General features: G+C 46.8%; 1 protein-coding gene across 4 annotated transcripts in view; it reads left to right on the top strand.

Annotated features, from left to right (window-relative positions):
* LOC144819187 (uncharacterized) overlaps positions 1–18056 on the top strand; it is a 203515-nt gene that overhangs the window by 50946 nt on the left and 134513 nt on the right. For 3 of the 4 annotated variants that reach the window (XR_013607227.1, XM_078677161.1, XM_078677163.1), the window contains one exon: positions 11722–11991. Coding sequence is in view for 3 of the 4 variants with exons in the window: in XM_078677161.1 (XP_078533287.1) it covers positions 11956–11991 (36 nt within the window). In the remaining variant the exon portion in view is untranslated. Of the gene's footprint in view, positions 1–3787; positions 3916–11721; positions 11992–18056 lie in introns of all 4 variants that reach the window. The other variant, XM_078677162.1, reaches the window with a different exon arrangement.

Raw genomic sequence — 18056 nt, 5'->3', positions numbered from 1 at the left:
TAGGTTAACCATTGATGTCGGTAAGGGACGAGGTGGCAGCTTGTCCTGACCCCGCTTGGCGCCTGCAAGCTATTTAGAGCGGATGCTCTGTAAAAATTATTGCTGAACCACTACTTGGATTTTTAACGCTTATTTTTAAAATTGATTACAAATTTTAAACAACGATATTTTAACTCACCCAGCACCTTGCACCTTGCACTAGCGGCGGATAGCTGTTGGAATTGATTGATAATTTTAAACTGTGTTCACCTTTATTGCTATTTGCACTTTGCTTGGGTCGCTGAGAGTCACACTTCAGCTGTCAGTCGTCTGCGCTCGATAATCCAGCCTGCCCGCCCCGGTCCGACTCGGTAGCCAATACCGTTGTGCGGAGGGCGGGGCAGGCAAGAGCCAGACACCCACAGGAAGTCGAGCAGTCAGCGTTCTAGCTGCTCACTTCTGAGGGCTATTTAGCCCCTCGTCGGGTCTAGCGCGCAGCGGTTGCGCGCAGCAGGGCGCCCTAGACGGCGCCTACGACAAGCCAAAGACCTGTCCGTCTGCGCCCGTCCGCGCCTGGACGGAGCCAGGTGACAGGGGCTATGTCCAGAAATCCTGCCTTACAGAGACCCATCAGGTATTCCGCCGCAAATCTATTGGCCCTGAAACCGGCCCTGCCAATATGCCGCGATAATAAGAACTGGACATATCCAGAAGGCCCTTTCTCCTGCAAACTATGTCATTTCCAAGCCAATACCCTATCGCAACCAGACCTCAACATATCAGAAGCTAGTAAGCATAAAAACACACTTCAATGTTTACTGCTAAACGTCCGGTCCCTGCCTAAAAATCAAGTTCAGATATGGGATCTACTTCACACATCCCAGCCAGATCTATGTTTCCTGACGGAAACATGGCTCAAACCCCACACAACCCCAGCCATTACGGTCGCTATCCCTTCGGGATACAAGCTGTTAAATATGGACCGACCCGTTAAGATAGGTGGCGGATTAGCTATCATACATAAGGAACACCTGAAAGTCACTATTATTGAGAAACAATGCAGCCCCAAGCTAGAAATAATGTCGTTTAGGATCAATATCTCTTCCAAAATAGCCATGAAAGGTGCACTTATATACCGCCCACCGGGACCCAATGCTGGGTTCTCCCTCTCCCTCATGGAATTACTGGCGCCTTACATCAGAGCAAAAGAAGACTTTATCCTCCTAGGCGACTTCAACACACATGTAGACAATCCGGAACTAAATGAAACCAAAGCCCTGCTTGCTGATATGTCTGCTCTAGGGCTCCAACTTCACAACTCCGATCCCACCCATGAAGGGGGACACCTACTAGACTTACTTTTTTCTAACTGCCCCACTCTGTCCGGCATAGTCACCTCCCAGTTGGACTGGACAGACCACCATTTATTACAATTTGATCTCCCAATAGCAAACAAACTGCCACCCCACAAAACTCTCCCCCCCATATGGCGGCGTCAGTGGCATAAAGTCACTGCAGAAGGACTGCAGAAGGTCTGGGAAAAACCCCCATCCCTCGCAACTGACAATGTAGAAGATACTCTATTCAGATTCAAGGATTCCCTCATGAAGGCCATAGACAAAGTAGCCCCACTAAAACTTCACAAACAATTCCCCACCCATAAAAAGGAAAAATGGTACACAGACACTTTAAGAAGTGAGAAGCAAGGGTGTAGAAGACTGGAGAAAAAGTGGAGGAGGTCGCACCTCTTAGATGATAAGAATGCCTCTTTAGAAGCACAATCTAAATATTACAAAAACATTAGAAGAGCTCGCAAGTTTAGTCTGGCCCAGCAAATATCAGAGGCTGGCAATTCCTCAAAGGAATTATATAAGATACTCGATTCCTTTGTGAAACCCACTGCATGTGTTAGCTTGGACGATTTCTCACTGCCACTCTGTGAAGAGATATCCCTGTACTTCGAGAGTAAAATCAACACTATATACGATAAAATCCTGAACACCACTCCTACCAATAGTGGCAGCCCTGCCCCCAATATCAGCTCCGCTAACACCGCCCTACAACAAGAAACAATATCACTACTCTCCTTTCCCCCAATATCTGACACCGATCTCCACTTCCTAACTAACCATATAAAATCCGGCTCCCCTAACGACCTCATACCCGCAAGAATGATGGCCCCTCTCAACTCCTTCCTAGGCCCACTCATACAAACCATCATAAATCAATCCCTTAGTGAAGGACGGGTGCCGTCTGAGTGGAAACAAGCAGTTGTAAATCCAATTCGGAAAAATACCACACTGCCCTGGTCTGATTTATCAAACCTCAGACCAATCTCCCTCCTACCCTATCTCAGTAAACTTACCGAGAAGCATGTAAATACTCACCTGTCGAATTACATCGAGGCAACGGAGGGCCTGGACCCTTCTCAATCTGGTTTCAGGCCCAACCACAGCACTGAATCAGCCCTCCTCTCCGTGACCGATAACATCAGGATGTCACTGGACAGGGGGGAATCAGTGATTCTAGTGCTGTTGGACCTGTCCGCTGCCTTCGACACGTTATCACACGCTCTTCTCCTCGAAAGACTGAGCAGCGTAGGGGCAGGAGGAACAGCTCTATCATGGCTGCATAGCTTCCTTTCTGACCGAACTCAAGGTGTCAGACTGGGCTCCCATTCATCACCATCAAGAGAGCTGACTAAGGGTGTGCCACAGGGCTCGTGTCTCAGCCCCACGCTGTTTAACATTTATGTGGCCCCCTTAGCTAATTTGATAAGATCTTTTGGATTTACTCCTGTATCATACGCTGACGACACCCAGCTGCTATTCCCCTTCCAAACCCTCACTCCGGCAATTCAGTCATCATTTGCCGATGGGATGAGGGCTGTAGCACATTGGATGGCTAAAAATTTTTTGCAATGCAATGTATCCAAAACGGAGGTCATGCTGTTTGGAGGGGCGACTCTTCTCTGGTCCCCAGATTGGTGGCCTTTGGAACTAGGCCCCATCCCCAACCCCAAACAAACAGCAAAAAACCTTGGCGTCAAATTAGACCAGGCGCTCCTGCTCAAAGAGCACACCACGCAAGTGGCAGGTGCTTGCCTCCATGTGGTGGGGCTTCTGAGACACGCCTTCCCGTTTCTACCCACAAACCACAGGAAGACTCTCATCCAGACCCTTATTATGAGCAGAATGGATTACTGCAATGGTCTATACATCTCAGCAAATGAAGCACAGCTAGACAAGCTTCAGGTTGTCCAGAATACGGCAGCTAGACTGGCCCTCAATGCCCCTCCCAGAACGCCGTCCGGTCCCCTGCTCCGCCAACTTCACTGGCTACCCGTAAAACAGCGCATCAAATTTAAAATTTGTAACATTATATACAGATGCCTGTTTAGTACCAACCCCAGCTATCTAAAAGAAAAATTCTTGCCCTACATCCCTGGTCGCACACTTCGCTCCAGCAATCATCTTCTGCTTCAGATTCCAAAGATTAGAAGGGCCAGACAGGGAGGCCGAGCACTGTCTTACAAAGGGCCTATTCTCTGGAACTCCTTACCCACTGAACTGAAACAGACCAGGAACTTAGAACTATTTAGGAAGAAACTGAAAACCTACCTCTTTACCATGCCTTAAATTGCCAGGTTCCTTCCTCAGCTATAATCCTTGCAGTAATCTTCTAAATACGAGCACCAGCGCAGAGATATCCCTTCGGGAATTGATTCATGCGCTCAATAAGCAAATAAATAAAATAAATAAATGTCTGTAGTAACACAACTGACAATGTCTGTTTCTTCCATACACAGTTGCTACTGGGGAAACAGCAGCAAGTGAAGAGGAGTCCCTGCCCCAGACTCTGGTGGAAGATGAGCTCTCTGGTGTGGATCTGGCTCTGTCCTCTTCAGATGACGAAGATCAACCGGGCACCTCCAGTGTGAGTCATCATGCAGCCCCATCATCAGAAACACCTGCACCCCTTGCAGCAATGCCAACAACATCTGGCCACAGACCTAACACCCCCGCCAACATGGACAGACCTAGGACACCAAATTCAAACAGCACAGGGACACCGGCCATGCAGGAAGCTATGAACAATGACACCAGTAGCAACATCCAAGGGGGCCCATGGTCAACTGTGCGTGCCACCACAGGTCCAGCCCGTGTGTCTAGGGGTGGTGGGAATGGTGTTAGGCAGAGGTCACTGCCTGTAGAGGGGCCTGGACTGCCTGATGAGCCCCAACTGGTACGCATCATAGATGCGTACCAGGATAGCACCAGAGGATTCAGCCAGGTGGTGGGGATCCTCAAGGACATGCAACAGGAGCAGGCTGGCCATCATGCACGCATGGAGGCCAAGTGGGACAAACTTACTGCGACATATTGACCTGTCTCCGCCAGAACAGCAGAAATATGTCCACACCTCCCTGTGAGCCCACAACATCTCATGCAAAAGCTTCTGCAAATTCCACAGAGAGAGAGGATGAATTTGGTGGAGAGTATGATGCACTGCCAAGGCCTGCACTTGAGGATCCCCCCCCGAAGAAGAAGAGGGGTCGTCCGAATAGGGACACGTGACCCACAGTTGCCCATGCACATCCCCCTGGAACACAGAACCTGTTTTGGATATTGGTCTTTGTGTGCAAAGCGTTGACCTTGTTGCACATCAAACAACTTACCAACATGACATAGAGGGTCCATGTTGTACCAATGTAGAAGATGAATGTTGACTTCACTCTGGACATTTCATCTACCAATACTTCAAACTCATCTGTGAACTTTGGATTCTAAACCTCATGTACAGCACTATCTCCACACATGTATGTAAATAAACTCACTATTACACTATATTTGCCTATGTTGTGATTCAAACTTGGTATGTGTCATGGAGATGATGAAATGCAGAAGTACACAGTGCATTCTGACTACTATAGCAATGTCATTACCGTTATGTGACTCATGTTGATGTGACACTCATGAGGGAGACACACCAATAGGGCACCACAACACATACTCACCATGGACATGTGACACATTGCCTACAAAGATGTTTGCCAGATATACGGTGGAATGCACAGACACCACAACTTTCCACAGTCAATGCTAACAAGCCCACAGGTGAGGTAACTAAATGTCAGTCAGATGTGTGAAGACAGACAACACATATAAATAAGTGATAAGTACATAAAGCACAGGTTCATTACAAATCAGAAACAAGTTTATTACACAACAGTAGCAGGGTGAATCCACATGACAGTGGGCACACGGTCACCAAGTGTCATCAAATAGCCCTTCAGGGGTGTCTGGTACATCACATGATGGCATACTAGAAGTTCCACCCTGGCATTGGATTCTGGTTGTCAGTGTTAGACTTGACCAAGCAACTGGCAAAGTACCTTGGGAAGGACAGAAATGAGACAAAGTCAGAAGCACGCCAGAACTGGATGGAAATGCAATAAACATGTCACTGGAAACCTATACAGTAACAAATTAGCATGTAAACACAATTGTGGACTACAGACCATCTGACAGGACACATCACTGCACGCATCCAGTCAAGTACCACACCGACAAACTCAAACAGCAACTTAGCTGCACAAACACATCACAGGCTAACTCAGGACATTGACATGACAACCCTGTGAACTCACATTCAGCTGAAGAAGTTGTTGATGAGCTGTGTGCTGACGTCACCATCATCATCATCACTGGCCTCGTGGCCCAGGCCAGGATCTTCCACAGGTGGTGGATGTTGGTCGTCATCGTCCTGTATGGGAGGCACCTTCTTCTGCACTGCATTGTTGTGGAGCATGCATCAGATGATGATGATCTTGCACACCTTTGCAGGCTCATTTGGGAGGGCCCCTCCGGTCTTGTCCAGGCAGTGGAAGCGGCTTTTCAGGAGACCAAGGGTACACTCAATAACTCGCCTGGTTCTGCCATGTGCCTCATTGCAGCGCATCTCGGATGCTGTCACAGGGTTCCTGAGGGGTGTCAGCAACCACGGCATGTTGGGGTATCCAGAGTCACCTACATATAAATAATCACACGTTCGTTAAGTATTGTAAGGGGATGGGAGACAACATTGCAAAACACACACAATGGTAAACAGTACACACCAACAAGACAGGCACGCTGGTTTGGTAGCTGTGACATCATCAACAGTATGCAACTCCTCCTAAAGATGTACGCATCGTGCGCCAAACCAGGGAAACGTACACACACATGTGTAATCACCATGTCCGCCATGCATACTACCAATCCCACTAAGGAGCTACAGTCACTGAATAAACATGAATTTAATTTTCTGAATGTCAGAACCCCCCACACCTCGGTCATCTATACCTTACCCAAGGTCCACAAGAGGCTGGACAACCCACCAGGCCGTCCAATTGTCTCGGGATGTGGCTCTCTCCTGGAACCCCTTGGTCAATATATCAACTATATCATAAAATATTTTGTACCCACCATCGAATGTTATATCAGGGACAGTATGTCCATGATTAACCTGATTGAGAACCAGCCAGTTGATCCCTCTACTGACACTCTATGTACATTGGACGTAGAGTCTTTGTACACCGACATCCCACAGAAACACTCACTCATGGTAATAGAAACAATACTCAACCAGAGACCTCGTCCACACTCAGTCCCTACTCTATTCATTCTGCAACTCCTAGAGATATGTCCCACGAGAAATGTCTTCATTTTCGAAGACCAATTTATCAGCAGGTGAGGGGTACATCAATGGGGGCCATTTTTGCCCCCAAACTAGCAGTTCTTTACATTGACTCGCTCAAGCGGAACAACATTTTGTCCAACACCAACCCCTTCCGCTCCTGCATAATGAATTGGAAGCGCTATATAGACAATATTTTCCTAATTTGGAGAAGTGAAGTGGATAACCTAGAGTCTTTTCTTCACTGGCTAAACAACAATTGTAGTGGACTCAGATTCACCCTTACCCATGATAAGACATTGATTCCCTTTCTAGATCTACTCATTAAACACACAGAAGGTGTTCTAATAGGGGGCCTATTCCGCAAACCCACAGAGCGCAATACACTGTTGAGCTACAGTAGCAATCAACCAAGGGCACTCAGAGAGAGTCTCCCTTACTCACAATTCTTAAGGATTAGGAGAAACTGTTTACTCAAGAATGATTACTTTACTGAGGCAAGAACATTATGCACTAAACTTACCTTTAGAGGATACCCACGCCGCCTTGTGCAGAACGCTATGAAAAGAGCGTGGTACTGCCCACGTGAGACACTGCTAGAACCCAAGCCTCCAACAAACACAAAGCGCTTAGAATGTGTGACAACTTTCTCACCAGTGTCAAATGCCATTCGTAAAATGATTAGAAAGAACTGGTCAATTCTGAATGCAGGTACCCTTGATCTAGAAATGCCCATGTTTGCATTTAAGAAAAGTAAGAACATTAAAGATCAGTTGGTCCGTGCTGCACTACCTCCTAGCAATCATAACCCCAATCCCACTCTACATGATATCTGGTCCCTAGCACCCCTTATGGGTTACTCCAAATGCAGAAACTGTGTGGTCTGCGAATTTACCATTGAATGTAAGGAGCTTGTATTTAAGGACATCAGGAACAAACTGAAGGTGTTCACGAATAGTAACACCTGTAATTGAGTATGTGCCATCTTTTGTCCCTGTGAAAAGATATATGTGGGACAAACAACTCAGAAAATCCGCCTAGGCATCTCCCAACATCGCAGCAGGATAAGGTGCAAAACAGCAAACGCACCACTGGTTTAACATTTTATCCAGAATGGGCATTCGGAGAATGACATCCACTGGACTGTGATCACTGCCATAAAATTGCCCCAAGAGAAGGAGATGTCACGAGAATTCTAAACAAAGAGGAACTTAAATGGATTTTAAAGACTGACAGCTTGAACACAGGGTTGAACCTCCCAGAGGACTGGACTACTTTAATATAAATTTTGATTGACTGTTTATCCATTATACCTCGCTAGAATGTACATCTAAAACTTATACACATAATCATTAATGTCATCTATTCACTTCCATCACCCTACTAAGATGACCGCCATATTCATCCCTGACCTAATTCATAGCGCAGTCCTTCCTTTCTTTTCACCTAAATCACATGCCGCCTGATAACCAATCACATTCGCCTCTTACAACTCTCACAACGGAGTCCTTAATTTCTTTTCACCTAATCACGTGCCGATTAGGACCAATCACGTTACACTGACGGCTCCATTTAATCACTCCTTCGGAGATACTCCTTTAGTGACTTCACGCAATAGGAACCCGCTATTGAGCAGTCCTTATCCCCTTAAATTGGTAAGTTTGATAACTCTGCTAGCTAATCCCTTAACTAAGGTGGGTATATGCCCACGCTGATTCCTTGTTCCTCCTCCCTTATCCACAGGCTATCATGCCAGCACCACAGCGCTGATATTACTCAGCAAATTCCCCGGTTCATGTACTATCATCCGTAGCGATTACGCTGCCAGGCCTCATTATGTAAGGAAGTCCCTGCATTCTCCGTACTTCTATTCAAATCCATTGGCACTTTCAATTCACTCCCTCTTCCTCAGAATGCCGGGTGCCGCTATGCTCCAACGAGCTACGTGTCCCACGAACCAAACATCCGGATTCCTTTCGCCTTTCCCAAGTCCTTAATTCCTCGGTAAGCGTCAGTTTCACCTTTTCACACTGCATGACCATACTAGCTCGATCCGGTATTCCCAGCTGTATGGTTCACTGCGCCAGAGACCCGCGTAGAGTTTTTCTATCACCTTCTTCCCACTATGCACTGTGGTTTTTGTATGTAATTCCACCGAAAATTTGCCGCAATTGCTGGTCCATCCCGCTCCTCGTTTTATGTGTTCTGACTACAACATGTTTAAATTCCTTATCTTACTCACAATGTACCCATGTATTAGTATTGATGAACTTCAATTTCGGTCACTATATCCAGATTTTCCTTCAGTGTTACCGGCCGGATAATACACTCCCTTTTACAAAACCCATTATCACGAACAGTGAATAAATGATGTAGGGATTTTTGACGTCATCACAAGTTTCCAACCTTCTGCACTAGACGCACGTCTACTTGACCTATTGTGAATATCAGACCTTTATCCGACTGGATATGTCAAGCTAATAAAGAAACGATTGAGTCTATATTTATTGCTCCTAAATTCCCTCTCCTTTTCAGGGACCACTGTTGTCTAAACATATTACTCCCAAGGTCTCTATCTGACCTTTTTAAGTCCGCTTGTTGTTTTCAAATATATGCAAACCACCAGAGCATTGATTGAGTGGAAATGTTTCCGGTTGCGGTATGTCTGTTCCTGTGCCTGTGGTGATATCAGGTCCACATGTGTGCCATTGATTGATCCAATCACGTTTGGCATCCTCGCCAGTCCATAAAAGGTATCCTTAATCTCAGCGAGTTCACCCAGTCTAAAAAACTTGATGTAGGAGTCTAGGTGATTCAACATCCCCTCCAAGACATCTCAAAGCACACAGCGGAACATAGTTTGTGACATACCACCAACACTAGCCACAGTGCATTGAAAGGTACCAGTGGCAGAGAAGTTCAGGGCTGCCATCACCTTCACCTTTGGTGTCAGTGCTGTTGGGTATGTGCTGCCAGGTAGTAGATGTGGCACCAACTGCTCCACCAACTCATCGATCAGGCACATGGTGAAGGGGTACTGTCGGGTGCTGTCGCGTTCCACCATGGTCTCGAGGTCAGGGAACGGTCTATGGACTGCTGGTGCCATGCAGTACAGAGATGAATAAAGTAACATTATAAATTCAGCTACCCATGTGGCACTCAACTTGCAAAACATCACATGATACATCATAGCAATTCACAAGTAACTGAGGTGTGTGCTGTTGGTTATGAACACATATGTCACCTTCATGCCCATCATCTCTCATATCAATGACACATGTGTACATGAGTTCCTTGGGTGCAATGGCAAATCATTGGACTGTGGCACAGTACCTATGGTCTGCTGTCACGTTCAAAACACACACCACAGTGACAAGTGAGGACTGATGTTTCACAGGCATCACACCTCCATGTCAGGGAGATAGTCATGGTCCCTGTATTGCCACATGTGCACTGGAATGACATGTTGTATCGTGGAGATCCCACAACCAATCATGAGTCCCACAGTTAGTGGCCCGTGTGGTCCCTGCAGGCCATACATGGCTGTCCCTGAGACACACAGACATCATTAAAGTGGATGCACAAGGCACATGGTGGATCCTGTCTCACATTGGGCACATGGAACCACAAACATCAGAGACACTACATGCACACAGACTGTGGGGGTACATCATGATTGTGGCCATGGGTCTTGCTGTGATGTACATGACATGCAGCCCTGTACTCATGGTGTATGTGACAGGTCATACACATCTCCAAACTGGTACTGTGTCCATGACACATGCCCATTAGCCAACACTTGGACATTACATTTGTGAGGTGCAAAACAACAAAACTAATCTGTCCCCATGATCCCATGCCCAGCCTGGGAGTGGCTGCACCTAAGTGCCACACAAGAATAGAAATGTTGCCCCCCATACACACACAGGTGATGCAGCCTTACATGCCATGTGATGCGGTGTGGGACATGCTGTGGTGTTGAAGGTGTGGCCATGGCAATGAAATCTGTGTAAACCATCTGCAAGTCACACCAATGTGATCTGACCCTGGTGACTTGTATTTCAGACGCGCCGTACATGCATGGACCGAGTGCTGCGCACACTTTGTCCTTTGACTGCACGATGCGTATGCATTAAAGTAACCTGCATTGGATCACATTGATGACAATGGGCAATGCGAGCAACTGGCTCGGTTCATGCATGTACGAAGCGTATGCAATGTGACTCGATGCGGGTGACTTCTACAGTGACGCTTTGTGCTGTTTTGGTCCGAATTGTGTGCACGCATAGCCCATAGAATCGTATTGAGACGGATGCGTTTGGTTTAAAAAATAAGCGTCGTATAGTCAGTTTACCAAGCTGTCTGCACTCATTGGCAATGGGCTGTCAAGGAGACGGACGCAAATTCAAAAATCGTTTGAGTCGTGTACTGGAAATTCAGTTGGATGCCTATAACAATGTTGCAATCCTCGGGTGTCCTGAAGGTGAGAGTTTTGAACGATGCGGAAGACGTGTAGAAGTCTTACATTTCCATGGATTGGACAGGTTCATAGAATGCAACCGTGTCTGGTGTATCATTAAGGGGTAATGTCACAGAATCTGCCCCTGCAACACTGATTTAAGGCTGGATGGCCCCCAGGGAGCTCACTTGACTGCACTACATGCTACATGACCCCATTTCAGATTCCACTGCTGCTGTCTATGCTTCCTCTGGATTTTGTGATGGCATTTACTCTGGAGAGGGCCTCAGCATTCACAGAGGAGGAGAATCAGACCCTTCTGGATGGGGTCCTCCCACAGTACAGCAAGCTGTATGGGAAACCAGGAGAGCAGGTGAATGTGCAGTCCACTGCCTATCAGTCCTGCTACAGTGTTGCAGTAGTGCTAGCCTTAAATTCCTAGCCAATGTTACCATGTCAGACCTGCAGCACAAATGCACATTTACATGGGTGCACTACCAGTGTACCTCTTTTAGCTTTGTGATGACTACACGTATTTTCAACGGTATGCAGCACAATTATGTGGCATGTGTGGTAATGTCCTCTTCACTTTGTCATCCTCACAGGTTGATTCCCACCAGAAGCAAGAAATCTGGCTGACCATCACCTGGGCAGTGAGATCAGTGGGGGTCTACAAGCGCTGGATCTGCAACTCCCAAAAGAGGTGGCAAGACCTACGTGCTGGACCCGGAGGATCACAAGGGTTCAACGGAAGCTGTCGCCTCCTCGCTGTAGGGGCGGACACCGGACCCTGACCCCCCACATGCTCAGTATCCTGGCTATGGTCTTCTTGGACATGGATGGGCATCTCAAGGCCAGACAGCAGCAATGAGGCGGTAAGTCCATGCCAGATCTGTGAACATGTCTGACATGCTATTTGCAGTCTTTTGTACTCCCACATTACTTTGGTCTTGTAGTCCAGGACTCATGTCCCTCAATTGTGTAGGTCAAACTCCTCATCTGATCCACAGTATTGGCACCTACGGTCTGTGACTTTTTTCAATTGGGCACTGTGTCCCTTCAATCAGCTATGCTGAGGGTCCTGCACAGCATATGTTACTGGGAATCTGATGTGTGCATTGTGGGTGGGTCTATTTTTTGCACTATGCCTGGTCTCTGACATGTGTTCTCTGTGTGCCTTTCATATGTGTTCAAATTGCTGGTCTGGTTCAACACATGGGTGTGGGGTTCTTAAAACATACCCATGCAGCAGGTGAATCCATGTAGTGTCCTCAGGAGTATGTATAGGAAGTATGTCACACTAGCCCAGACACCCGCATACTGTCCAGGCCAATACACTGTTACAGGTTTACATGGTCAGTCATGCCCCCTCCACGGCATTGGGAGACTCTGTACTCAGACTCATGTGTATGTACAAACTGATTGTGCTTCCTGAAATGTGCCATCAGGTGTCTGACACAATATCATTGTAGTGCGGCTTCCTTTTTGTGACAACTGGTGTGTTGAGGATTTTAGTGTCAGCACGACATCTGAGTTGTGACAATGGGGATGATACCTGTGCAACATATAGGGGTGTGGTCAGTTGAATGTGCATAATGCTGTATGCAACAGTGACTTTGTGTGTCATTAGTAGCAGACTGTGAAGTGCTCAAGTTCAGGTAGTTGTGTTTGCAGTCACTCATATGTAAGATTTTAGTGATGTAGGTTCATCATAGTCCAAGAACAGTGTGTGGTAGGGGACAGAATAGTGCACTTGTCAGCTGCAGAGTTTGGTATGGGCATGACCTATGAATATGACGCAGTGCAGACTGATGTTGTTCGGATGGATTGCCCCATGACATGTGACAGTGAAGACTCACTTACCATGCATGTCTGTGCCAGGGCATTGACTTGAGAAGAGGGATCCTGCATTGGAGTCAGAGGTGCTCCATGCACCCCATTGTGTCATTAACTTTCAGGACATCATTGTGTGTTGTGCTGCTAGGCATCACACGATTTTGAAATGTGAGTCTGGGCATACATTCATCCAGACACCTGTACTGAGTGATTTGCATGTGATGTGATGTATGTTAATAGTAATATACTTCTACATGGTCATTAGCATTTACAACAACTGTGTATGTGGTGCATGTGTGCACTTTGGGGTATTATCAGCCAGCAATCAACAGACATATGGGTCCAGGTCCAGGAGGCTGGCTATTGAAATTCAGCTATCCTCCTTAATTTGAGGTTAGGAGAAGGGAGTGAAAGTTCTAGGTGGAGACTGTCGAGATTTTAAGACAAGAGACCAACAAATTATTTGAGAGTAATCAGGGCTCAGCCATGATTGGGACTGTCTGGGATGCTTATAAGGCCTATTTAAGGGAAAGACTAGGAACTCTCGCACCAGGGAAAAGGCGAGCTTACTATGGAAAAGTTTTGGAATTAAAAGAGCAGATCCGGAAGCAGGAAGGGAGTGTTGAGTAATTTAGAATCTCGCGAAATTGCAGAAAAATCAGCAAATCCGCGAGCGGGACGGATTTTCCAAAACTGCAGTACATGAAGCATTTACAGGGTTACAATAGGTGCCCAAGCTGAAGCTAATTTCTTTGTAACCATTTACAAAATGGTTACAAAGAAATTAACTTCAACTTGGGCACCTGCTGTAACCCTGTAAGCGCTTCCTGACCGGCGCCTCCAGAGAGTTTGTTGCCTACTTGCAACTACTCTCTGACCCTGCTCTGACCCTCGAAGCAGGGTCAGAGAATAGTTATAAGTATGACACAATGCTCCTGCCACAAAAATTAAACCTCAACAGGAAGCACTTACAGTTATAATAAAGCAGGTGCCCGAGTTGAAGCTCAAATTCAGTAATGTTTTTTTAATCAGCCCAAACACATTATTGAGCACGGTTGAGGCTGGGCAAGTGTGCTTTAACCCCATCTATGCCGTCTAACATTAACTGTAATACCCGAGAGAGGTCTTTGCATCCCTGAGTTTCTCGAGCGTGATCCCCTTGTAGTTCCTGTGACCAGGAGGCTGCTTTCTCCTCACCTGCTGCCCTGCTCGCTCTTTATACAAGAGGCATGTGAACACGCATAGAAGCCCTGCATGTTAGGCCCCGCACCACACACTAGTGGTATCGAACGTCTTCCCGCCCTTTTCCAACTATGATGGACAGCTCACTCAAGGGACCTCGGCGCCTTTTGGTGTGGTGGCAAAGTTACAGGCACACAGGGTCACTGGAGGCAAATCTTCTGGCCCTTTACACAGCTGCAGTATAGGAAAAGCACTATACATGTACCCAACGAATTAGCACTTACTGATTAGCCAGTAAAAGTACGCCAGTTGAGTAGAGGTATTGCCCAAAATGGTGGCATCTTCGTGGATAACTATGCAGGGCAGGATTCATTCTGGCATGAGGCTCCTGTCACAAAAATTAAACCTCAACAGGAAGCGCTTACAGATAAAGCAGGTGCCCGAGTTGAAGCTTAAATTCAGTAACGTTTTAATCAGCCCAAAAAATTAGTGAGCACGGTCGAGGCTGGGCAAGTGTGCTTTAACCCCGTCTCTGCTGTCGAAAATTTGCTTTACTACTTCGGGGAGGTCTTTACATCCATGAGTTTCTTGAGCGTGATCCCCTTGTAGTTCCTGTGACCAGGAGGCTGCTTTCTCCTCACCTGCTGCCCTGCTCGCTCTCCGACCCTTTACACAAGAGGCATGTTTGTGAACATGCATAGCAGCCCTGCCCATTTGGCCCTGCACCACACACTAGCGGTATCAAACGTCATCGCGGCCCGCCATCTTGACCAGCGAGAGTTTGACATTGCGAGTACGTCATAAGGGCCCGCGAACACGCATCGCAGGAGTAAACAATTGCGAACATGTAGATTCGGCGCGCAGCTGACTTCCGGCGGGCGATTTGAACAGCTCGCTTTCCCGAACTTCCAAACTTTGCAATTCTGCACAAGAAATCCGCCGCAGCCAGCATAAACCTCCTGAAAATGATGATTTTGATCAGAATAACTCCTCGGATTGACACTTGGCTGCATTTTTTTGTGCAAGGAGTCCATTTTTTGGGGGGGGTGGGAGGAAGGAAGTGCCCCAAAGTCTCCAACTTCCTGTTCCTGTCCAGCAGGCTCCTCCCAGTGCTTTGTCCATGTCCTGGTCACTTTTCATTTGGACCTGGAGGTGGAAGGATTACTTTTTGTGGCTGCTGCTGGATAGTTGCATTTGAGGACTTTTTGGACTTTGGAAGGGATCACTTTTGGATTTGAGATTTTACAAGTAAGTTGGTGTTGTTTGTTTGGGCATTGCAGTTGCTGCAACTACAATTTTAAAACTTAAAAATATATATATTGTGGGTAGCCACAGTATCCAGTAGCCCAGGGTTAGTCATGGGTGCATGATACAACTGTTTCTGTGAGTTTTGTTGAACTTAAATCTCATTTATGTCATGTAATGTTAGCTCACTGTTATATGTGGAATTTATTTTTTAATTTTGGGGGTGCCTGTAAAGCCACACTAGCCAGTAGGCCCAGGGGTACTGAGTGGTGCATGGACCAAGTCTTTCTGTGGGGTGTCTTGAATGTAAACATCATTGAGGGCATGGATGGCATTGGATTGTGGTGATTTTTGTGTGTTTTTTTACTTTTTGGTGGGTTTTTGGGGCCTGGCCATGTGGGTGGGGGCCATTTTGAGGCCTGATACAGGCAGGGCCTGGCCATGTGGGTGGGGGTCAAGGGGCCATTCTGAAGCCAGACAGTGTGCTCAGGCCTACACCCAGTTTGCCTTGCTCTGCTTCGGAAATGGAATACATATGCTTGGAAGGATTATCTCTCTGGTGTTGGTGGTTGTCATATAAGATGACTCGTACCCCGTCTGGCGAACATCTGATAGTCGCACGGAAATGCTTCAACAAATCGAAACCCATAATGGCGTACGGAGGAGAGGAGGAATGTCGTGTCGATAATATTATTTTCAAGATTAAAAGGGATCGGTTTGGACAAAGGGTTGGTGGAGGGCGTACCATCAAATCCTATTGAGGTCACATGTGAGCCAGACAAGGGTGCCCTTGGAATCAGTCGTTTGGATAGTGCACTACATGTTGCTCCCGTGTCTAACAGAAATGGCGACTTTGTGCCCAGGACCATTGCGGTAACATAGGGGCCTTGCTGATCAACATAGAGCTTGGCTGGATCCCTCCCTTGCCCTTAGCTGTCTAATGCGAAGTCGTACGTGTTGTCGTAATCTGACTATTGGTACTGATTCTGTCTGGGATGATCAAATGCATGCGCTCTTCCTGGTCTTTCTTTGCTAGCGTCGTTCATGTACCCTTTTCCACATCCCCTTCCTCTCTGTCCTTTTACTATTTCCCTCGCCCCTCTGCCCCTACCAATTCCAAACAGAACCGGACATTGGGACTTCCAGTGTCCATACTCTTCACAAAACGCACATTGATCCTGTCCTAAGTCTTGGCGTCCTGTGTATGGAGTCAATGAATTTCTTCTGGGTGGCTGCGTTCTAGGGGCATTCAGCTGATATCCTCCCTTGTATTGCTCCCTTCCTGTATTCACCCCTTGAAGCTGCGCGATCATAACTATTTTCTTCAAGTCTTTCTTTTTCTTTTCTGTAGCCCTATCATTTTCATTGTTCTGCTGTTCGTAGTACTGGGCCATCTGGAGGATGGCCTCTGGTTTAGAGGCTTCCCAACTGCTTTCGCTGGTCTGCAGCTTCTGTGATACTTCCGGCAGCAGCCCTTTAACGTAATTCTACAACAACAAGTGGTGTCCGGTTGCGGTAGACATGTCTTGTCCACTGTAATCGGAGAACACTGTTTCGAATCGGGAGAAATATTCTGAAACATCTTCTTGTGGTTTCTGGCGGCACACTGTTACTATGGACCAGTCTATCTTTTTCTCTGGGATCATAGTCTTCAACTTTTGTACTATCTTGTTGGGGAGGTCTAATATGGCTTTTACCGGTTTCTGCCCAGGGTTTCGTTGTTTTTCTAGTACACCGAGTTGTTCCCAGGGATGACCGAGCAGCTCTGTGTGGTCTATCTTCCTGATTTGTTTCCACACATCTGCTGGCAAACATAGCCCAAAGATTAAGATGATGTCAGCAAGCATCATGATGGTTGATCCCAAAGCGGTACCTAACTAGGTGTAAAATGCGGTGGGATTCTTTCGTAAATCCGGTAGAGATTTACAGAACGTCAGAATGTCCTGTCTGTCTCAGGATTGATATACCCAATTGTAGACCACCCTCCCTTTAGCGTCCTGGTGGTTTATATCATCGTTATTCCCTTGCCCTCTAGGGGAGACCCAATAAGGGGCAGCTTCCTTTATCGGCATCATGTTATCTGTTTTTTCTATCCGGGCACTGTCATTATAGATGTTGTGTCCTTGACTACCCGTCCTTGTTCTATGAGGTGGCGGAAAACCTCTAGTGTGTACGAGAAGAGTTCCACCACATCGCAGTCATTTTCATCTCCCGTATCTACTTTCCTATAAAGAGCCATGAGTCGTTCGGGCCCTACATCCTTTACTTTTCTTCGTAAGCAGTGAGAGTATGGTAACAAACACGTACAACAAAGTGCTGTTTGTGATTCTCAACATAAGAGTTGCATATGTTGGTTATGTACTCCTCTGTCTCCTTTCTATCTATGAGGGTTTTAGCTATTTTCTCAATGCCTGCTTGTTCGTTCTTACTCAATTGTGGGACTCTCGACAACCCTTTCTCTTTTGATCCGACTCCTACTGACGCGTCTTTTGATGAGGCATTAGGCACAAGAGGCTCGGTCGGCGCAGAGGCTGTGGAGACCGAGGCAATGGTGCTACCTTCGGCTACGCTTTGGGATTCCTGGCGTTGTACTACACGATGAGTAGGGGCATAAGGAGGTGGCATGTAGATGATCGGTGGGCCTAATAACAAATCATCATCTACTCTTTGTTTCGCT

The sequence above is a fragment of the Lissotriton helveticus genome, chromosome 2_1 (genome assembly GCF_964261635.1).
Source record: "Lissotriton helveticus chromosome 2_1, aLisHel1.1, whole genome shotgun sequence".
In the NCBI taxonomy this organism is placed as follows: Eukaryota; Metazoa; Chordata; class Amphibia; order Caudata; family Salamandridae; genus Lissotriton; species Lissotriton helveticus.
This window is presented reverse-complemented; position numbering and strand designations above follow the sequence as displayed.